The 24,310-nt window shown below is 43.9% G+C and overlaps 1 protein-coding gene across 1 annotated transcript in view; it reads right to left on the bottom strand.

Moving 5' to 3' along the window:
• Positions 1-14,690: 14,690 nt before the first annotated feature.
• Positions 14,691-24,310, bottom strand: part of LOC121841367 (serine/arginine repetitive matrix protein 3-like) — a 143,770-nt gene continuing 134,150 nt past the window's right edge. The window contains exons 12-14 of the mRNA XM_042309152.1: positions 23,367-23,636; positions 16,780-16,914; positions 14,691-14,916 (exon numbers count right to left, since the gene is read on the bottom strand). Coding sequence (XP_042165086.1) covers positions 14,691-14,916; positions 16,780-16,914; positions 23,367-23,636 — 631 coding nt within the window. The remainder of the gene's footprint in view (positions 14,917-16,779; positions 16,915-23,366; positions 23,637-24,310) is intronic.

The raw sequence follows: 24,310 nt of genomic DNA, 5'->3' as shown, positions 1-24,310 counted from the left end.
CTAACTCCCAACTCCTCTCTAACTCCCCTCTAACTCCTCTCTGCCTCCTCTCTGACTCCTCTCTAAATCCTCTCTAACTCCTCTCTGTCTCCTCTCTAACTCCCAACTCCTCTCTAACTCCCCTCTAACTCCTCTCTGTCTCCTTTCTAACTCCTCTCTAACTCCTCGCTGACTAATCTCTGACTAATCTCTGTCTCCTCTCTAACTCCTCTCTAACTCCTAACTCCTCTCTAACTCTTCTATGTCTCCTCTCTAACACCTCTCTGTCTCCTCTCTAACTCCTAACTCCTCTCTAACTCCTCTCTGTCTCCTCTCTGACTCCTCTCTAACTCCTCTCTGTCTCCTCTCTATCTCCTCTAATTCCTCTCTGCCTCCTCTCTGTCTCCTCTCTAACTCCTCTCTAACTCCTAACTCCTCTCTAACTCTTCTATGTCTCCTCTCTAACTCCTCTCTAACTCCTAACTCCTCTCTGTCTACTCTCTAACTCCTCTCTAACTCCTCTCTAACTCCTCTCTGCCTCCTCTCTGTCTCCTCTCTAACTCCCCTCTAACTCCCCTCTAACTCCTCTCTGCCTCCTCTCTGTCTCCTCTCTAACTCGTCTCTGCCTCCTCTCTAACTCCTCTCTAACTCCTAACTCCTCTCTAACTCTTCTCTGCCTCCTCTCTGCCTCCTCTCTGTCTCCTCTCTAACTCCCCTCTAACTCCCCTCTAACTCCTCTCTGCCTCCTCTCTGTCTCCTCTCTAACTCCTCTCTGCCTCCTCTCTAACTCCTCTCTAACTCCTAACTCCTCTCTAACTCTTCTCTAACTCCTCTCTGCCTCCTCTCTGTCTCCTCTCTAACTCCCCTCTAACTCCCCTCTAACTCCTCTCTGGCTCCTCTCTAACTCCCATCTAACTCCCCTCTAACTCCTCTCTGTTTCCTCTCTGTTTCCTCTCTGCCTCCTCTCGAACTCCTCTCTAACTCCTCTCTAACTCCTAACTCCTCTCTAACTCTTCTCTAACTCCTCTCTGCCTTCTGTTGTCTCCTCTCTAACTCCTCTCCAACCTCTCTGTCTCCTCTCTAACTCCTCTCGAGACCCCTCCGTCTCCTCTCCGTCTCCTCTCTGTCTCTCCTAACTCCTCTCCAACCCCTCGGCCTCTCCATCCTCTCCATCTCCTCTCTAGCTCCTCTCCAAATCGCTCTGTCAAGCCATCTGGCTCCAAACATAAATGCAATGTCATCCCGATATATGCGCATGCGTAATATGTGGTGGTCATATGGAACATATGAAGCAAAATAAGTTATTAATCTCATCTCTGAATATATGATATTAATAATAAACTCCAAATATCAAATAATATCGTGCAATGTCTCTGCTCCCAACTCCTCTCTAACTCCTCTAACTCCTCTATGCCTCCTATCTGTAATCCTCTAACTCCTCTCTAACTCCTCTCTGTCTCCTCTCTAACTCCCAACTCCTCTCTAAGTCCCCTCTAACTCCTCTCTGTCTCCTCTCTAACTCCTCTCTGACTAATCTCTGTCTCCTCTAACTCCTCTCTAACTCCTCTCTGACTAATCTCTGTCTACTCTCTAACTCCTCTAACTCCTCTCTGACTAATCTCTGTCTCCTCTCTAACTCCTAACTCCTCTCTAACTCCTCTCTGACTAATCTCTGACTAATCTCTGTCTCCTCTCTAACGCCTCTCTAACTCCTAACTCCTCTCTAACTTCTCTCTAACTCCTCTCTAACTCCTCTCTGACTAATCTCTGACTAATCTCTGTCTCCTCTCTAACGCCTCTCTAACTCCTAACTCCTCTCTAACTTCTCTCTAACTCCTCTCTAACTCCTCTCTGTCTCCTCTCTGTCTCCTCTCTAACTCCTAACTCCTCTCTAACTCCTCTCTGTCTCCTCTCTAACTCCTCTCTGCCTCCTCTCTAACTATCTGAATAAACAATATCTAATATTTTCTGCTCCTCCTCTTGGCCTCCTCTGTCTGCAACCTCTAACTCCTCTAACTCCCTCTAACTCCTCTGGCTCGTCTCTAACTCCATCTAGCTCCCTCTAACTCCTCTGTTTCATCTCCAGCTCCTCTGCCTCCTCCTCAGACTCCTCTCTAACTCCTCTCTAACTCCTAACTCCTCTCTAACTCTTCTCTAACTCCTCTCTGCCTTCTATTTGTCTCCTCTCTAACTCCTCTCCAACCCTCTCTGTCTCCTCTCTAACTCCTCTCGAACCCCTCTCCGTCTCCTCTCCGTCTCCTCTCTGTCTCCTCTCTAACTCCTCTCCAACCCTCTCCAACCTCTCCATCACCTCTCCATCTCCTCTCTAACTCCTCTCAACTCCCTTTCTATCTCCTCTAACTCCCCTCTAACTCCTTTCTATCTCCCTCCAACTCCTCTCTGCCTCCTCTCTGTGTCCTCTCTGTTTCCTCTCTAACTCCTCTCCGTCTCCTCTAACTCCTCTCTGTCTCCTCTCTAACTCCTAACTCCTCTCTAACTCCTCTCTGTCTCCTCTCTAACTCCCAACTCCTCTCTAACTCCCCTCTAACTCCTCTATGCCTCCTATCTGTCTCCTCTCTAACTCCTCTCCTAACTCCTCTCTGTCTCCTCTCTAACTCCCAACTCCTCTCTAAATTCCCTCTAACTCCTCTCTCTGTCTCCTCTCTAACTCCTCTCTGACTAATCTCTGTCTACTCTCCTAACTCCTCCTAACTCCTCTGACCCCAATCTCTGTCTCCTCTCTAGCTCCTAACTCCTCTCTAACTCCTCTCTGACTAATATCAAGTAATCTCTGTCTCCTCTCTAACGCCTCTCTAACTCCTCTCTAACTCCTCTCTGTCTCCTCTCTGACTCCTCTCTGTCTCCTCTCTATCTCCTCCTAATTCCTCATGCATATATGCAGTGTATATGTGACAAATGTCAATACCAATAATAAACATCTGTGATAATATGTCTGGCTCTGTTTATCTGAACAATATGGGTTCATCCTCTCTAACTCCTCTCTGTCTCCTCTCTAACTCCCTCCCTGTCTCCTAACTCCTCTCTGTCTCCTCTCTAACTCCTCAATATGTCTCCTCTCTAACTCCTAACTCCTCTCGGTCTGCTCTCTAATCCCTTCTCTAGCTCCTCTCTAACTCCCTCTGTCTCCTCTCTAACCTCTGTCTCCTCTCCAACTTCTCTCTCTGTCTCCTCTCTAACTCCTCTCTAACTCCTCTCTAACTCCCCTCTGTCTCCTCTCTAACTCCTCTCTGTCTCCTCTCCAATCCCTCTCTGTCTCCTCTGACTAATCTCTGTCTCCTCTCTAACTCCTCTCTAACTCCTAACTCCCTCTCTGTCTCCTCTCTGACTAATCTATGTCTCCCTCTCTAACTCCTCTCTATCTCCTCTCGCACTCCTCTCTGTCTCCTCTCTAACTCCTCTTTGTCTCCTCTCTAACTCCTAACTCCTCTCCACTCCTCTCTAACTCCCCCTCTAACTCCTCTCAGACTAATCCTCTCTAACTCTCCTAACTCTCTAACTCCTGTCTCCTCCTCTCCTAACTCCTCTCTGACTAATATCTGTCTCCTCTCTAACTCTTCTCTAACTCCTCTCTGACTAATCTCTGACTAATCTCTGTCTCCTCTCTAACTCCTAACTCCTCTCTAACTCCTCTCTGTCTCCTCTCTAACTCCTAACTCCTCTCTTTCTCCTCTCTGTCTCCTCTCTAACTCCTCTCTGTCTCCTCCTTGTGGACTCCTCTCTAGCTCCTCTCTGTCTCCTCCAATCCCTTTCTGCTCTCCTCTCTGTCTCATCTCTAACTCCTAACTCATCCTTTAATTTTCTTTGACAATCTCTTTAGTTTATCTGTCTAACTCTAACTCTTCCTTTAACTCCTCTCTAACTCCTCTCTGACTAATCCCTGTCTCTCTCTTTTAACTTTCTCTAACTCCTAACTCTCTCTAACTCCTCTCTGTCTCTCTCTAACTCCTATCTGTCTCCTCCATAACTCCTCTCTTTCTCCTCCTAACTCCTCTCCTGTCTCCTCTCTGTCTCTCTCTTTGTCCTCTCTGTCTCCTCTCTTTCTCCTCTCTAAAGTCACTGCAGAATGGCATTCTTAACATGGACAACCTAGTTTTGTTTTGAATGAGTTCCAATGCTGGCTCTCTGTCCTGTCTGAGTGTAAAGGGAATTTTCAGGTGAACAAAAGAGAAAAGCATTTGTGGATATAGTCAATAACAAATAATTTCATTTTAATTACAAGTACCAACACGGAGCCCTCTAGCACAGAAGAGAAAATGTCTAACTTGGCCTTCGCTGAGAAGGCCCTTATATCCTAATTCCACAGAACCAGGAAGTCAAAACAATGTTGTCATCAGCTAGAGAATGGCACAGTGTTCCTGTCACGTTCTGACCTTTATTTCCTTTGTTTTGTCGTTATTTAGTATGGTCAGGGCGTGAGTTGTGGTGGGCAGTCTATGTTTGTTTTTCTATGATTTTGGGTATTTCTATGTTTCTGGCCTAGTATGGTTCTCAATCAGAGGCAGGTGTCATTAGTTGTCTCTGATTGAGAATCATACTTAGGTAGCCTGGGTTTCACTGTTTGTTTGTGGGTGATTGTCTATGTTAGTTGCTTGTGTCAGCACAGTTCTTATAGCTTCACGGTCGTTTATTGTTTTGTATAGTTTGTATTCAGTGTTCAGTGCTTTTAATTAAAAAATCATCATGAACACATACCACGCTGCATTTTGGTCCTCTCCTTACGACGATCGTGACAGTTCCACAGAACACAACAACAATCAGTGTCCTTGGTCCTTGGACCTCCAGTCTGGCGTCAATCCCGATCAACAGATATGAGTTTAAAATACAGCATAGTGTCTAGTGACTAAATCCCGTGACACTAATGAGTGTCACAAATATAAAGCTTCAAATCATGTGAATAACAGTAAGAGGAAATACAGAAATATGCTAAGCATTGTGTTAATTAGTGAATCTCTTTAGTGAATATTAATGTTATTCATCTTAAATATTTTTCAAACTTTGATTTAAAGCATTTTTATTCCACCAGCAAATACAACAACAAAAAAATCTGGAAGAAGGACAGTTTTGGCTTCCAGTGCTCAACCTATATTACGGTACCTTCCAGTGCTCAACCTATATTACGGTACCTTCCAGTGCTCAACCTATATTACGGTACCTTCCAGTGCTCAACCTATATTACGGTACCTTCCAGTGTACCTTCCAGTGGAAGGTACCTATATTACGGTACCTTCCAGTGCTCAACCTATATTACGGTACCTTCCAGTGCTCAACCTATATTACGGTACCTTCCAGTGCTCAACCTATATTACGGTAAGTTCATAAAATATCAGATTATCCTCGGTATCTCTCCACTGACTGTGTCTAAAATCTGTTCTCCTTCAGGTTACAGATGACTGTGGTCCTCACATGTGTATCAGCTTGGCAGAATATTTATTTATTGAACTTTTATTTTATCATGGAGTCATACTGAGACCAAGGTCTCTTTTACAGATGAACCCTGAATTACAGAAAATACACACATGCAAATTGAAATCCAAAATGCAAGCAGAAAGAAAAAACACAGTCATTAAACATCTCTATCAGCTTTCTACCAAAACATAAAATGTAATGTTTTAAAGATTTATTTCACAAATAAGGTGCAAGAACACTAAACTCTGATTTACTCAGTAGAGACCAAAGGAATTTCCTGAAACAGGGTGTGGAAACTCAAATGTCTAAAGTTAGCCAAGACAATGCAGGAGTGGCTTCGGGACAAGTTTCTGAATGTCCTTGAGTGGCCCAGCCAGAGCCCGGACTTGAACCCGTTCGAACATATCTGGAGAGACCCGAAAAAAATGCTGTGCAGTGACACTCCCCATCCAAACTGACAGAGCTTGAGAGGATCTGCAGAGAAGAATGGGAGAAATTCCACAAATACAGGTGTGCCAAGCTTGTAGCGTCATACCCAAGAAGATTCGAGGCTGTAATCGCTGCCAAAGGTGCTTCAACAAAGTACTGAGTAAAGGATCTGAATACATACGTAAATGTGTTTCCATTTTTTTATTTTATAAATTTGCACAAATTTATAAAAACCTGTTTTTGCTTTGTCTTTATGTCTTTATTGGGTGTAGATTGATGAGGGGGGAAATAATTTAATACATTTTATAATAAGGCTGTAACGTAACAAAATGTGGAAAAAGTCAAGTGATCTGAGTACTTTCAGAAGGCACTGTATGCTTAAATCGTAAGAGTTATTTTTATGCACTCTAGAGAACAAAATGTTCTTAGTTTCATCTGCATTCAAAACTGACTTCAAGTCAATAAAGTTTTTCTGTAATACAATGTATTCAGATTGTAGTTCAGATAGAGCCTGGTCAACCGTAGAGGCAATAGCATACACAACAGCATCGTCGTCATACAAGTGCAGGTTACAATATTTTACGGACAAGTCAATATTGTTTATGTAAAAGTTAAAAGTACAGGACCCAGAGTCGACCTTGCGGGACACCTTTTATAATATCCAGGAAACCTGATTTAACACCACCAGTAGATACACGTTGAGTTCTATATGTCAAGTCATGTTTAAACCAGTTACATGCAGCCTGGTCCCTCCTGTCTCAGCCTCCAGTATTTATGCTGCAGTAGTTTATGTGTCGGGGGGCTAGTTTGTTATATCTGAGTACCTCTCCTGTCCTATTCGGTGTCCTGTGTGAATCTAAGTGTGCGTTCTCTAATTCTCTCCTTCTCTCTTTCTTTTCTCTCTCTCATTTGAACATCTTGGCCATGTTCTGTTATAATCTCCACCCGGCACAGCCAGAAGAGGACTGGCCACCCCACATATGCTCTCTCTAATTCTCTCTTTCTTTCTCTCTCTCGGCGGACCTGAGCCCTAGGACCATGCCCCAGGACTACCTGACATGATGACTCCTTGCTGTCCCCAGTCCATCTGACCGTGCTGCTGTTCCAGTTTCAACTGTTCTGCCTTATTATTATACGACCATGCTGGTCATTTATGAACATAGCCTGGTTCCCTCTAGGTTTCTTCCTAGGTTTTGGCCTTCTAGGGAGTTTTTCCTAGCCACCGTGCTTCTACACCTGCATTGCTTGCTGTTTGGGGTTTTAGGCTGGGTTTCTGTACAGCACTTTGAGATATCAGCTGATGTACGAAGGGCTATATAAATACATTTGATTTGATTTGATTTGGTCAAGGCCAATTGAGGAAAGCCTCTAAATTAGCAGTGAGTGAAAAACAGTATCGGAAGCCTTTGACAGGTCAATGAAGAGGGCAACACAACGATGCCTTTTATCCATACAGTTAACCATATCATTTATAACTCGGGATGCAACAGAGATAGTGCTATGACCTGATCTAAAACCCTGACTGATGTACATTAATATACTGTATACTGCAGATCTACATGCCCTATAAAGTAATGAAGGACCCAGGGTTGGGATAGGTCGTTGGCATACGGTACCTCACAACCTTCGTCTTTGCTGAATCAGCATTGTCACACACATGACAGTTTCTCCATCTTGTCTGAGGGTGTTGTTGAAACACAATAGTGTCCTGTGTCTCTTCCAATGAGCAACACTGGATGTTCTGTCACAATAACTCTGCTGGATGGCAGTCAGTATTCTATCACAATAACTGTGGATGGCAGTCAGTATTCTATCACAATAACTCTGCTGGATGGCAGTCAGTATTCTATCACAATAACTCTGCTGGATGGCAGTCAGTATTCTATCACAATAACTCTGTGGATGGCAGTCAGTATTTTATCACAATAACTCTGTGGATGGCAGTCAGTATTCTATCACAATAACTCTGTGGATGGCAGTCAGTATTCTATCACAATAACTCTGTGGATGGCAGTCAGTATTCTATCACAATAACTCTGTGGATGGCAGTCAGTATTCTAAACCCGGGAGACGCTAGGCCTATTGTGCGCCGTCCCATGGGACTCCCAATCATGGCCAGATGTGAAACAGCCCGGGATCAAACCTGGTCTGTAGTCACGCCCCTTGCCTTAGACCGCTGTGCCACTCGGGAACCCAATATACACGGGCTGGACGTTTTATTATAATCTCAAAGGATATATTGTTGTATATCTCAATAGTACAGAGGCTGCGGTAGTGTTAGTGTTAAGGTTGTGGTTGAGGCTAGGGTAGTGTTAGTGTTAAGGTTGTGCTTGAGGTTGAGGCTAGGGGTAGGGTTAGTGTTAAGGTTGTGGTTGAGGCTAGGGGTAGTGTTAGTGTTAAGGTTGTGGCTGTGGTTGAGGCTAGGGGTAGTGTTAGTGTTAAGGTTGTGGCTGAGGCTAGGGTTAGTGTTAGTGTTGTGGTTGTGGTTGAGGCTAGGGCCAATTCTAAGGTTGTGGTTGAGGGCTAGGGTTAGTGTTGTGGTTGAGGGTTAGGTTAGGGTTAGGCTTGTGGTTGTGGTTGAGGGTTAGGTTAGTGTTGTGGTTGTGGATGAGGCTGGGGTTAGTGTTGTGGTTGAGGGTTAGGGTTAGGTTTGTGGTTGTGGGTTAGTGTTGTGATTGTGATGAGGCTAGGTTAGTGTTGTGGTTGTGGATGAGGTTAGGTTGTGCTATTGTTAGGCTTAGGCTGGGATTAGGGCAGACTTGGGTTGAGGCCTTTTCATAAATTCAACAGCCTTAGACGTATCTATTTCGCAACAAAGCCTCCTTCACTCACACGCCAAACTTACCCTAGTAAAACTGACTATCCTACCAATCCTCGACTTTGGCGATGTCATCTACAAAATAGCTTCCAAAACTCTACTCAGCCAATTGGATGTAGTCTATCACAGTGCCATCTGTTTTGTTACCAAGGCGCCTTATACCACCCATCACTGCGACCTGTATGCTCTAGTCGGGTGGCCCTCGCTACATATTCGTCGCCAGACCCACTGGCTCGAGGTCATCTATAAGTCTATGCTAGGTAAAGCTCTGCCTTATCTCAGTTCACTGGTCACGATGGCAACACCCACCTTAGCACGTGCTCCAGCAGGTATATCTCACTGGTCATCCCCAAAGCCAACACCTCCTTTGGCCGCCTTTCCTTCCAGTTCTCTGGTGCCAGTGACTGGAACGAATTGCCTAAACTGCCTAAAAATCACCTAAACTGGAGACTTACATTTCACTCACTAACTTTAAACATCAGCTATCGCTGTAGCTGTACATAGTCCACCTGTAAATAGTCCATCTGTAAACCTAATCTACCTACCTCATCCCCCATATTGTTTTTATTTACATTTCTGCTCTTTTGCAAACCAGTATCACTACTTACACACCATCATCTGCTCATCTATCACTCCAGTGTTAATCTGCTAAATTGTAATTACTTTGCTACTATGGCCTATTTATTGCCTCACCTCCTCATGCCATTTACACACACTGTATATAGACTTTTTTTTTCTATATTGTGTTATTGACTGTATGTTTGTTTATTCCATGTGTAACTCTGTGTTGTCGTTTCTGTTGCCCTGCTTTGCTTAATCTTGGCCAGGTCACAGTTGTAAATGGAGAACTTGTTCTCAACTAGTTTACCTGGTTAAATAAAGGTGAAATAAAAGATATTTCAGATATTTCTTGAAGCAATTTTTTTTATTTCACCTTTATTTTACCAGGTAGGCTAGTTGAGAACACCTTTATTTAACCAGGTAGGCTAGTTGAGAACACCTTTATTTAACCAGGTAGGCTAGTTGAGAACAAGTTCTCATTTGCAACTGCGACCTGGCCAAGATAAAGTAAAGCAGGGCGACACAAACAACAACACAGAATTACACATGGAATAAACAAACATACAGTCAATAATACAGTAGAGAAAAAAAGTAAGTCTATATATGTAACGGATATCGTCCTCTTCGTCTGAAGAGGAGAAGCAAGGATCGGACCAAAACGCAGCGTGTTAAGTGTCCATGTTTTAATAGTATAAACTGATCACGACAGAATACAAAATAACAAAGAGAATATACACCAAACAGTCCCGTGTGGCACAAACACTGAAACAGGAAACTTACAAAATACCAAAGCATATGGCTGCCTAAATATGGTTCCCAATCAGAGACAACGATAAACAGCTGCCTCTAATTGAGAACCAATCTAGACAACCATAGACATACAAAAAACCCTACACTGGTCCCAAACCCCATACACATACAAAACCCCTAGACTGGTGCCCAACCCCATAAACATACAAAACCCCTAGACTGGTTCCAACGCCATAAACATACAAAACCCCTAGACTGGTCCCCAACCCCATAAACATACAAAACCCCTAGACTGGTTCCAACGCCATAAACATACAAAACCCCTAGACTGGTCCAAACCCATAAAACATACAAAACCCCTAGACTGGTCACAAACCCATAAACATACAAAACCCCTAGACTGGTCGCAAACCCATAAACATACAAAACCCCTAGACTGGTCGCAAACCCATAAACATACAAAACCCCTAGACTGGTTCCAACGCCATAAACATACAAAACCCCTAGACTGGTCCCAAACCCATAAACATACAAAACCCCTAGACTGGTCCCAACCCCATAAACATACAAAACCCCTAGACAGGGCAAGAACATATAATCACCCATGTCACACCCTGACCTAACCAAAACAATAAAGAAAACAAATATAACTAAGGTCAGGGCGTGACAATATACTATGTACTATGCTGTATTCATCATATATTCACAGGTTACCGTAACATACTGTAGGTTGAGTTCATGGACTTGGGAGGAAAAACTAAAACAGGCAGTTCTTTGAGGAGCTGGAAAAGTACACCAGGTTACCGAATATCCATCCAGTCTAGATGTTTCCAGACGTGTCATTAGGAAATAAAGAGAATAGTTAGATTAGCACCCTCTGCAGGTGGCACATACACATAGCACATCGACGTGTTGCTTTATGACTCTGGTGTGTATAGTATGTAGAATTCCAATGTGTTTTTGTTTTTTTCATGTCAAAAAAGAGTAGCGATCGAAAGACGACAACACAAGTAGCTCATTTTCCATTGGTTTATATTTATTGTCCTGTATATAATAACTGGTAAACTACAACTAAGTGACTTTTATACAATTCAAAGGTTTAGCATTGTACTCTTAATAACGAAACATGTTTAGATTATTGAAAGTAACACAGCATGAGTGACAGGAGGCTTGACAAATGGGAAGGAAGACAGGGTCTCTGGTTGCATCATCACCAGCAGCTGTCCCAGCTAGCACATTTGGTTCCTTGGAAGCTGTGGGAACGTACATTTTAAGTAGTTAAGATTCCTGACGGTTAAAACAAAAACGTTTTGTATTACTTTCTGAGAATAGAAGTGAAAACTTAGCCTGTTCTGGGCACGTTAATATTTAGGTTGCAGGGTTCCCCTGAAAGCCAGCCTGGGAGTTTTTTTATTAACATTCTGAGAATGGAAATTCAAGGATATTTTGAAGGTAATTAAATAACGTTCTGAGAACATGTTTCAGTAAGACTTTTAATAACGCTGCTAGTTTAGTTTGGGTTAACTGTTATGAACTCCCAGCACAGATAGGACACATGGACAGTTATTTTTCTGGGCATTAAATCATGCAAACACATTCCTTTTTTATTGTGGCATGTGAGATTCAAACCTATGATCTTCTGTTCTCTATCCATGGAATTAGTCCACAGCTCCACCAAGATGGAGCTAGCATGCCATGTTAAAAAGAAAAACTCAAACAAACCTGTTCATTTTAGTCTTTACAAACAGACCCTAGTTATTTCTCAACGTTCTGTGAACGTGACTTTAAATAGAACCGTGAAGAAACCTGTAGAAAACATTTTTGCTGAAGTACTGAAATTCCCACAGAAGAATGTTATAAAACTGTAGTAAAAATGTAATGGGACAGTTGTATACTAAATAAACATAGTACGTTCAAGCTCTAACCAAGCTCTAAGAAACATATGGTTTTCAGAACGTTATGTGCTAGCTGGGGACCTATCAGCACGGAGACAGGGAACATGATTGACATCAAGTGGGACTACCTGTGTCTGGGTGCAAGCGTTTTGCTAGCTGGGGCATTTGCCACATACAGAGTTTAGGTGACCCACTGGCTTGTAAAACAAGCAGACCCTCTGTCTTTGACCTCATGTCAGGTCAGAGCCGGTTACCAGGACACCTCTGGTTAAAAGCAGGGTGTAGGGGATAGATTAGCCTTATACAGCAGGGGCAATGTGATTGGTAACACCGACCACAAACTCGCCCAATCAAAACACCTTTGTCTGCAGAGAGCCAATCCAGGACTGGTTTATGAGTTCGACAGTAGGAGTTGGTAGAAGTGGAGCTTTGGAGCCCTGCAGAATAACAGCCCCTCTAAGACTGTAACTAGGCATCCCCTGCACCAGGAGACAGACAGACAGGTAACAGTCCCCCTAAGACTGTAACTAGGCATCCCCTGCACCAGGAGACAGACAGGTAGCAGTCCCCCTAAGACTGTAAATAGGCATCCCCTGCACCAGGAGACAGACAGGTAGCAGTCCCTCTAAGACTGTAACTAGGCATCCCCTGCACCAGGAGACAGACAGGTAGCAGCCCCTCTAAGACTGTAACTAGGCATCCCCTGCACCAGGAGACAGACAGGTAGCAGTCCCCCTAAGACTGTAACTAGGCATCCCCTGCACCAGGAGACAGACAGGTAACAGCCCCTCTAAGACTGTAACTAGGCATCCCCTGCACCAGGAGACAGACAGACAGGTAACAGTCCCTCTAAGACTGTAACTAGGCATCCCCTGCACCAGGAGACAGACAGACAGGTAACAGTCCCTCTAAGACTGTAACTAGGCATCCCCTGCACCAGGAGACAGACAGACAGGTAACAGTCCCTCTGCACTAGAGACAAGTAACCCTGTGTAAGAGCATTATACATCAAGGGATTGAAAACCCGGTCCCCATAGCAACAAGCTATTAAAGGAAGCAGAAGTTTTCATGACAAAAAAAGGATTTGGGTTAAAACAATTGACGTTCTGTATGTTCATAGATGAAAACGTGTTCATATGCAGCAATTCTATCTCCCATTAAATATTAAGATCTCAACAACACGGTTCTTCAAAGTGTTTTTAAAAACATTCGATGAGACAAAAAAACAAATAAATAATCAAATAAATAACATAAGAAATAGATAAATAATTGGAATAAATAACTGAACAAATAGCTGTGGATAAAAGATAGACCCACATGATCGCATGGATGCTTTTGCAGAAAATATCTTTAGAAAGAGCATCTTTCCAGAGCGACTTCACATCACTGGTCATTGAGCAAGAGGTCTGGACATAATAAATAGTGGAATAAGGAAGAGAGGAAAAAGTACATGATAATCAAACATCTGTCCCTTGTTTTTTTTTTGCCTCAGTGTGTGATTACAGGTCAGGAATGTCAGGGCCATGTTCGGTAACAAAATGTTCTCGATCGTTTCAGATATAAATACCACAAATAGGGCCGACGTGATTCCTTATTCTACATCTCAGAGATCCATGTTTGTTCTACATAGCATACTTCTATCTGAATGTGCCCCAAGTCAGAATAGGGGGCAGGGACAGATGCACCCTGGGACCTGTAGTCCTATAATGGCAGGGGGAGGGACAGATGCACCCTGGGACCTGTAGTCCTGTAGTGGCAGGGGCAGGGACAGATGCACCCTGGGACCTGTAGCCATGTAGTGGCAGGGGCAGGGACAGATGCACCCTGGGACCTGTAGTCCTGTAATGGCAGGGGCAGGGACAGATGCACCCTGGGACCTGTAGTCCTGTAGTGGCAGGAGCAGGGACAGATGCACCCTGGGACCTGTAGTCCTGTAATAGCAGGTGCAGGGACTGATGCACCCTGGGACCTGTAGTCCTGTGGTGGCAGGGGCAGGGACAGATGCACCCTGGGACCTGTAGTCCTGTAGTGGCAGGGGCAGGGACAGATGCACCCTGGGACCTGTAGTCCTGTAGTCGCAGGCAGCTCTCTGGTACAAGCAGCAGTCTTCCTCCTTTCTGTTGCATCATCATGCGAAGTCACCATCAAATAACAAGCCTCTTCCAAAAAAATCACATAGAATATACAGTGCATAGTTTACAAGCCAGAACTTACAGTTTAGAATCATCTATACATCCTGATATATCAGTTCCCTTCTGCATGCTAAATCATCAGCCATCTTTTCTTTTGTTCTTTATCGCATCTGTTTTGATCTCTCTGGTTCCTAAGCATAAGTGTCTTTGGGGAAATTACGTCATGACATTGGAGGAAGAATTTCCCAGTGCTGTTTGATTTGATTTGATTTCTTTCACTTGTATCTCTTCTTTTCATCTTCTTTGACAAACTCCGTGGAAGTGTCCCAATGCTGGAACATTTTTTGGGGGGGGGTTTACTTTTGCTATGCAGAAACATATAGAGAAAGTGCTTACAGAATAGTTCTTTATCAATTATTTTCTAAAAGCATGATCTGAAAAATGTTATTTTAAATTGTGCCTGTGTGAAGACAAATGGATATTTCAGATCCAGGCTCTGGTTAACGCTGGTATTCAGAGATGGAGACTGAGGATGGTAGAAAAAACAGAGAAGGTCTGACCCTGTGTTTGGACCAATCAGGGACGCATAACATGATTTATCTCCCTCCCCCCTCTCTCTCCCTCAATCTCTCCTGCTGTTCTCCCCATCTATCTCTCTCTCACTCCCCCCCCAACTCCCCTCTCTCTGTCTCTCTCTCATCAGAAGCCGGGGCTTTCATAGCTGCTGCGACTGTAGTTGCTGTGGCTCCTGGGGCTGCGTGAGCGGCTGTGGCTCCTGGGGCTGCGTGAGCGGCTGTGGCTCCTGGTGTGGCTGTGACTGCAGCTGTAGCTGCGGCTGCGACTCCTCCCTGAATGGGAGGGGCTTGACATGGAACTGGAGGAGGAAGGGCTGGGGCGGTAGTACGGGATAGGCCGCTTCCGAGCGCTGAGGAGAGGAGAGGGTAGGAGATTAGACAGTACATAAAGCTCTTGTAGGAGTTAGTTAGTGTGAGGAGGACCAGCACATTGACAGCTGACCAGAGAGCGTGTTTTCTTGTCTCGGTTACAGTATGGTCCAGTAGGAATGCTTTACGTTTTGCAACATAATCCATTTTTGAAATACTCTCAGAATTTAAATATCAAATGTATTTAAAAAAATATATGTATAAATAATCCATGTACTGTACCACGTCAAATCTATAACATGTTTGAATCTTCATAAAAGTTTAAAAAAAATAAGGCACTTGGTCAGCTGTCATCAAAAGCAGACCAGAGAAATAGGCATACTGTAGTTATCGTTGTATTTATTACTATAGTTATTGCAGTGGTTGTTACTGTAGTTATTATTGTATTTATTACTGTGGTTGTTACTGTAGTTATTATTGTATTTATTACTGTGGTTGTTTCTGTAGTTATTATTGTATTTATTACTGTGGTTGTTTCTGTAGTTATTATTGTGTTTATTACTGTGGTTGTTACTGTAGTTATTATTGTATTTATTACTGTGGTTGTTACTGTAGTTATTATTGTATTTATTACTGTGGTTGTTACTATGGTTATTAGGTGGTACAGTCAGATTGAGAGGTGCTGAAAGAGAGCAGATGCATATGTTAGTTAGTAGGCATCCGCACACACACACACACACACACACACACACACACACACACACACACACACACACACACACACACACACACACACACACACACACACACACACACACACACACACACACACACACACACACACACACACACACTTCAATGGGTTAAAAGCGCTGAGATTGCCTTGTTAGTGGACATCCTCAAGGTGCAACCTAAGTGACACTTGCAGAAGTTGAGAGGTATGAGAGGTTGCTGCTGGTAAGTTAAGAGCTGTTAGCCACACAAAAGGACAGGAAGATTATCTGAAGGTTTAGCCATCAACCACAAATCAGGTGATTTAACGATCTAGGAACGACGTCAGCTCTATCAAGGTGCTTCTGCTACTGAATGAGAATTCACTGGAAACATCTCAAAATAATGTCTGTCGATCCACAATTTGGGACAACGGCCAAGTTCAAGGAAGTCATTACTGACCAAGATGAAGGCCTTGATAGCACCTTCATCAAAAACACCTGTGTTATAACATTAGTGGATATCTGACTGTTTCTCTAGTGCTTGTGTGAGTTTATTCAAGCGGCTTTACAAAAAGAAAAGAGGATAGAAAGAAGGAGAGAGACTCGAGGGAAAGGAGAGGCAGCAGGGTTACTCTTGGGAAGTTTGTTCTGTTGGTTAGCTGCTTCACCAGACTTCAGACAGGAGAACTAGGAGAGTCCTGCTGCACGGCAACTGTTACCACAGTAACCTAGCCTGCAGCTCAGCAGCATTCTGTTGTCTTGGCTTCCGGGGGACTCTTCCTTTGTACCGGATTGACAGAGGAGTGACAGAACCAGCATTTTATCGAAAAGCACTCCACACATATTCTGGGAAATACAATTGAATCATATTATTGCTAATGTGTGCCATCGCTCAGCTGTGACAAATCCCATCTGTAATAAAGGTTGTACACTTCTATAATATAAATAAATTTCACCTGAAATAATATAACATTTTCAGTTCCACTTGATTAAGGATAAAACACACACTATGTACATAAAAGAACCCCACATTTACAGTAATTATGAGTATTCACAATCAAATTGTTGAGAAAAACCAAAGAAAAGCTGAGAGGGAGAAACCTTGACAATCTCTCCCATAGATGTCAGTGTTACAATTTTATTCTGCTTTCACTGAAGGAGCGCGGCTAGATACTGTAGATCTTCTGTTACCTGGTGATCCTGCGAGCCTCCATGAAGCTGGGAGAGTCTCGTCTCCTCTTCCTGATGGGAGAGTAGCTCCTGGAACGACGGTGAGCACGGTCAGCGTCAGAGTGGTGAGGACTATCTCTGTCCTTAGCGGAAAAACTGAAAAATACACAGAAATTGTCATGTGTACTGGACAGGCAAAACAAACAACAAAATGTATGAAAAAAGTCATGTTTGTGTCAAAATAAAATCACTGGGGAGCTAAACTAAACTACAAAAGTTTCTAGTAGACCTAAAACCAAGAGGTTAATCTGGCCTTCCAGGTAAGTTAACTATTATCCATAGACTAGAAAGTAACCCTTCCTCTTGGTGGTAGGTTAACTATTATCCATAGACTAGTAAGTCTCCTTCCTCATGGTGGTAGGTTAACTATTATCTATAGACTAGTAAGTAACCCTTCCTCCAGCCCAGTCACGGACCAGGATGTCTTGCTCCCAGGCAGACTAAATAACTTTTTTGCCCGCTTTGAGGACAATACAGTGCCACTGACACGGCTTGCAACGAAAACATGCGGTCTCTCCTTCACTGCAGCCGAAGTGAGTAAGACATTTAAACGTGTTAACCCTCGCAAGGCTGCAGGCCCAGACGGCATCCCCAGCCGCGCCCTCAGAGCATGCGCAGACCAGCTGGCCGGTGTGTTTACGGACATATTCAATCAATCCCTATACCAGTCTGCTGTTCCCACATGCTTCAAGAGGGCCACCATTGTTCCTGTTCCCAAGAAAGCTAAGGTAACTGAGCTAAACGACTACCGCCCGTAGCACTCACATCCGTCATCATGAAGTGCTTTGAGAGACTAGTCAAGGACCATATCACCTCCACCCTACCTGACACCCTTGACCCACTCCAATTTGCTTACCGCCCAAATAGGTCCACAGACGATGCAATCTCAACCACACTGCACACTGCCCTAACCCATCTGGACAAGAGGAATACCTATGTGAGAATGCTGTTCATCGACTACAGCTCGGCATTCAACACCATAGTACCCTCCAAGCTCGTCATCAAGCTCGAGACCCTGGGTCTCGACCCCGCCCTGTGCAACTGGGTACTGGACTTCCTGACGGGCCGCCCCCAGGTGGTGAGGGTAGGCAACAACATCTCCTCCCCGCTGATCCTCAACACTGGGGCCCCACAAGGGTGCGTTCTGAGCCCTCTCCTGTACTCCCTGTTCACCCACGACTGCGTGGCCATGCACGCCTCCAACTCAATCATCAAGTTTGCGGACGACACAACCGTGGTAGGCTTGATTACCAACAACGACGAGACGGCCTACAGGGAGGAGGTGAGGGCCCTCGGAGTGTGGTGTCAGGAAAATAACCTCACACTCAACGTCAACAAAACTAAGGAGATGATTGTGGACTTCAGGAAACAGCAGAGGGAACACCCCCCTATCCACATCGATGGAACAGTAGTGGAGAGGGTAGCAAGTTTTAAGTTCCTCGGCATACACATCACAGACAAACTGAATTGGTCCACTCACACAGACAGCATCGTGAGGAAGGCGCAGCAGCGCCTCTTCAACCTCAGGAGGCTGAAGAAATTCGGCTTGTCACCAAAAGCACTCACAAACTTCTACAGATGCACAATCGAGAGCATCCTGGCGGGCTGTATCACCGCCTGGTATGGCAACTGCACCGCCCTCAACCGTAAGGCTCTCCAGAGGGTAGTGAGGTCTGCACAACGCATCACCGGGGGCAAACTACCTGCCCTCCAGGACACCTACACCACCCGATGCTACAGGAAGGCCATAAAGATCATCAAGGACATCAACCACCCGAGCCACTGCCTGTTCACCCCGCTGTCATCCAGAAGGCGAGGTCAGTACAGGTGCATCAAAGCTGGGACCGAGAGACTGAAAAACAGCTTCTATCTCAAGGCCATCAGACTGTTAAACAGCCACCACTAACATTGAGTGGCTACTGCCAACACACTGTCAATGACACTGACTCTACTCCAGCCACTTTAATCATGGGAATTGATGGGAAATGATGTAAATATATCACTAGCCACTTTAAACAATGCTACCTTATATAATGTTACTTACCCTACATTGTTCATCTCATATGCATACGTTGATACTGTACTCTATTTCATCGACTGCATCCTTATGTAATACATGTATCACTAGCCACTTTAACTATGCCACTTGGTTTACATACTTATCTCATATGTATATACTGTACTCGATATCATCTACTGTATCTTGCCTATGCTGCTCTGTACCATCACTCATTCATATATCCTTATGTACATATTCTTTATCCCCTTACACTGTGTATAAGACAGTAGTTTTTTTTGGAATTGTTAGTTAGATTACTTGCTTTTTATTACTGCATTGTTGGAACTAGAAGCACAAGCATTTCGCTACACTCGCATTAACATCTGCTAACCATGTGTATGTGACAAATAAAATTTGATTTGATTTGATTTGATTTCCTCTTGGTGGTAGGTTAACTATTATCCATAGACTAGTAAGTAACCCTTCCTCTTGGTGGTAGGTTAACTATTATCCATAGACTAGTAAGTAACCCTTCCTCTTGGTGGTAGGTTAACTATTATCCATAGACTAGTAAGTCTCCTTCCTCTTGGTGGTAGGTTAACTATTATCCATAGACTAGTAAGTAACCCTTCCTCTTGGTGGTAGGTTAACTATTATCCATAGACTAGTAAGTAAACCTTCCTCTTGGTGGTAGGTTAACTATTATCCATAGACTAGTAAGTCTCCTTCCTCTTGGTGGTAGGTTAACTATTATCCATAGACTAGTAAGTAACCCTTCCTCTTGGTGGTAGGTTAACTATTATCCATAGACTAGTAAGTCTCCTTCCTCTTGGTGGTAGGTTAACTATTATCCATAGACTAGTAAGTCTCCTTCCTCTTGGTGGTAGGTTAACTATTATCCATAGACTAGTAAGTAACCCTTCCTCTTGGTGGTAGGTTAACTATTATCCATAGACTAGTAAGTCTCCTTCCTCTTGGTGGTAGGTTAAGTATTATCCATAGACTAGTAAGTAACCCTTCCTCTTGGTGGTAGGTTAACTATTATCCATAGACTAGTAAGTCTCCTTCCTCATGGTGGTAGGTTAACTATTATCCATAGACTAGTAAGTCTCCTTCCTCTTGGTGGTAGGTTAACTATTATCCATAGACTAGTAAGTAACCCTTCCTCTTGGTGGTAGGTTAACTATTATCCATAGACTAGTAAGTAACCCTTCCTCTTGGTGGTAGGTTAACTATTATCCATAGACTAGTAAGTAACCCTTCCTCTTGGTGGTAGGTAAACTATTATCCATAGACTAGTAAGTCTCCTTCCTCATGGTGGTAGGTTAACTATTATCCATAGACTATTAAGTAACCCTTCCTCTTGGTGGTAGGTTAACTATTATCCATAGACTAGTAAGTCTCCTTCCTCATGGTGGTAGGTTAACTATTATCCATAGACTAGTAAGTCTCCTTCCTCATGGTGGTAGGTTAACTATTATCCATAGACTAGTAAGTAACCCTTCCTCTTGGTGGTAGGTTAACTATTATCCATAGACTAGTAAGTAACCCTTCCTCTTGGTGGTAGGTTAACTATTATCGATAGACTAGTAAGTCTCCTTCCTCATGGTGGTAGGTTAACTATTATCCATAGACTAGTAAGTAACCCTTCCTCTTGGTGGTAGGTTAACTATTATCCATAGACTAGTAAGTAACCCTTCCTCTTGGTGGTAGGTTAACTATTATCCATAGACTAGTAAGTCTCCTTCCTCTTGGTGGTAGGTTAACTATTATCCATAGACTAGTAAGTCTCCTTCCTCATGGTGGTAGGTTAACTATTATCCATAGACTAGTAAGTAACCCTTCCTCTTGGTGGTAGGTTAACTATTATCCATAGACTAGTAAGTCTCCTTCCTCTTGGTGGTAGGTTAACTATTATCCATAGACTAGTAAGTAACCCTTCCTCTTGGTGGTAGGTTAACTATTATCCATAGACTAGTAAGTCTCCTTCCTCATGGTGGTAGGTTAACTATTATCCATAGACTAGTAAGTCTCCTTCCTCTTGGTGGTAGGTTAACTATTATCCATAGACTAGTAAGTAACCCTTCCTCTTGGTGGTAGGTTAACTATTATCCATAGACTAGTAAGTCTCCTTCCTCATGGTGGTAGGTTAACTATTATCCATAGACTAGTAAGTCTCCTTCCTCATGGTGGTAGGTTAACTATTATCCATAGACTAGTAAGTAACCCTTCCTCTTGGTGGTAGGTTAACTATTATCCATAGACTAGTAAGTAACCCTTCCTCTTGGTGGTAGGTTAACTATTATCGATAGACTAGTAAGTCTCCTTCCTCATGGTGGTAGGTTAACTATTATCCATAGACTAGTAAGTAACCCTTCCTCTTGGTGGTAGGTTAACTATTATCTATAGACTAGTAAGTCTCCTTCCTCTTGGTGGTAGGTTAACTATTATCCATAGACTAGTAAGTCTCCTTCCTCATGGTGGTAGGTTAACTATTATCCATAGACTAGTAAGTCTCCTTCCTCTTGGTGGTAGGTTAACTATTATCTATAGACTAGTAAGTCTCCTTCCTCTTGGTGGTAGGTTAACTATTATCCATAGACTAGTAAGTCTCCTTCCTCTTGGTGGTAGGTTAACTATTATCTATAGACTAGTAAGTCTCCTTCCTCTTGGTGGTAGGTTAACTATTATCCATAGACTAGTAAGTCTCCTTCCTCTTGGTGGTAGGTTAACTATTATCTATAGACTAGTAAGTCTCCTTCCTCTTGGTGGTAGGTTAACTATTATCCATAGACTAGTAAGTCTCCTTCCTCTTGGTGGTAGGTTAACTATTATCCATAGACTAGTAAGTCTCCTTCCTCTTGGTGGTAGGTTAACTATTATCCATAGACTAGTAAGTCTCCTTCCTCTTGGTGGTAGGTTAACTATTATCTATAGACTAGTAAGTCTCCTTCCTCTTGGTGGTAGGTTAACTATTATCCATAGACTAGTAAGTCTCCTTCCTCTTGGTGGTAGGTTAACTATTATCCATAGACTAGTAAGTCTCCTTCCTCATGGTGGTAGGTTAACTATTATCCATAGACTAGTAAGGCTCCTTCCTCTTGGTGGTAGGTTAACTATTATCCATAGACTAGTAAGTAACCCTTCCTCTTGGTGGTAGGTTAACTATTATCCATAGACTAGTAAGTCTCCTTCCTCATGGTGGTAGGTTAACTATTATCCATAGACTAGTAAGTAACCCTTCCTCTTGGTGGTAGGTTAACTATTATCCATAGACTAGTAAGTCTCCTTCCTCATGGTGGTAGGTTAACTATTATCCATAGACTAGTAAGTAACCCTTCCTCTTGGTGGTAGGTTAACTATTATCCATAGACTAGTAAGTCTCCTTCCTCTTGGTGGTAGGTTAACTATTATCCATAGACTAGTAAGTCTCCTTCCTCTTGGTGGTACAGGGGTTCTTCCTTCTTCCTCCACGACCATTTGTGGAAGATGATGGCAGATTGTGGTAAATTGCGTCATTCTGGCAACAATGGCTGCCCCTTAAGTAATGCAGCAAGTCACAACGTTTACAGGAAAAACCATTGTAGGTTAACTCTCAGCCACAGACTAGTAAGTCACCCTTCCTCTTGGTGGTAGGTTAACTCTCAGCCACAGACTAGTAAGTCACCCTTCCTCTTGGTGGTAGGTTAACTCTCAGCCACAGACTAGTAAGTCACCCTTCCTCTTGGTGGTAGGTTAACTCTCAGCCACAGACTAGTAAGTCACCCTTCCTCTTGGTGGTAGGTTAACTCTCAGCCACAGACTAGTAAGTCACCCTTCCTCTTGGTGGTAGGTTAACTCTCAGCCACAGACTAGTAAGTCACCCTTCCTCTTGGTGGTAGGTTAACTCTCAGCCACAGACTAGTAAGTCACCCTTCCTCTTGGTGGTAGGTTAACTCTCAGCCACAGACTAGTAAGTCACCCTTCCTCTTGGTGGTAGGTTAACTCTCAGCCACAGACTAGTAAGTCACCCTTCCTCTTGGTGGTAGGTTAACTCTCAGCCACAGACTAGTAAGTCACCCTTCCTCTTGGTGGTAGGTTAACTCTCAGCCACAGACTAGTAAGTCACCCTTCCTCTTGGTGGTAGGTTAACTCTCAGCCACAGACTAGTAAGTCACCCTTCCTCTTGGTGGTAGGTTAACTCTCAGCCACAGACTAGTAAGTCACCCTTCCTCTTAGTGGTAGGTTAACTCTCAGCCACAGACTAGTAAGTCACCCTTCCTCTTGGTGGTAGGTTAACTCTCAGCCACAGACTAGTAAGTCACCCTTCCTCTTGGTGGTAGGTTAACTCTCAGCCACAGACTAGTAAGTCACCCTTCCTCTTGGTGGTAGGTTAACTCTCAGCCACAGACTAGTAAGTCACCCTTCCTCTTGGTGGTAGGTTAACTCTCAGCCACAGACTAGTAAGTCACCCTTCCTCATGGTGGTAGGTTAACTCTCAGCCACAGACTAGTAAGTCACCCTTCCTCTTGGTGGTAGGTTAACTCTCAGCCACAGACTAGTAAGTCACCTGGAATTGTTCTGTCTGGCATGGATGTGGAGGGACTTGGCCTTGCTGGGGGCTCTCTCTCTGGAGGCAGAGCATGATGAGGACCGTCCTGAGCTCCAGGAGCTGCTGCGCTGGCGGACACCGACACCGCCCCGCCCCCGAGACTCACTCTTCTTGGTGCCTGACCCAGACGCATGGTGGTGCCGCCCTGGGGATGCAGACAGCCTCTGGTGATGGGCCTGTCCCCGACCCCCACGGCGGTGACGCTTGGAAGAGTGGGATCTTTTAGTCCTGGAGGTAGATGGGTAACGAGTATCATTTGATTAGTGGTAACAGAGAAAAGATGGCGGTCATGGTGGATAACTTTAGTAGGTTTTACTTATTTGTATTTTTTTTTTACCTTTATTTTACTAGGCAAGTCATTAAGAACAAATTCTTATTTAACAATATAAGGGACGCATTAGTCACTGATGTGATCTTCCTGTCTGGGTTGACGCCCCCTTGGGTTGTGCCGTGGCGGAGATCTTTGTGGGCTATACTCGGCCTTGTCTCAGGATGGTAAGTTGGTGGTTGAAGATATCCCTCTAGTGGTGTGGGGGCTGTGCTTTGGCAAAGTGGGTGGGGTTATATCCTGCCTGTTTGGCCCTGTCCGGGGGTGTCATCGGATGGGGCCACAGTGTCTCCTGACCCCTCCTCTCTCAGCCTCCAGTATTTATGCTGCAGTAGTTTATGTGTCGGGCGGCTAGGGTCAGTTTGTTATATCTGGAGTACTTCTCCTGTCTTATCCGGTGTCCTGTGTGAATTTAAGTATGCTCTCTCTAATTCTCTCTTTCTCTCTTTCTTCCTCTCTCTCGGAGGACCTGAGCCCTAGGACCATGCCTCGGGACTACCTGACATGATGACTCCTTGCTGTCCCTAGTCCACCTGACCGTGCTGCTGCTCCAGTTTCAACTGTTTTGCCTGTG

Source organism: Oncorhynchus tshawytscha, linkage group LG30 (genome assembly GCF_018296145.1).
Source record: "Oncorhynchus tshawytscha isolate Ot180627B linkage group LG30, Otsh_v2.0, whole genome shotgun sequence".
Lineage (NCBI taxonomy): Eukaryota > Metazoa > Chordata > Actinopteri > Salmoniformes > Salmonidae > Oncorhynchus > Oncorhynchus tshawytscha.
This window is presented reverse-complemented; position numbering and strand designations above follow the sequence as displayed.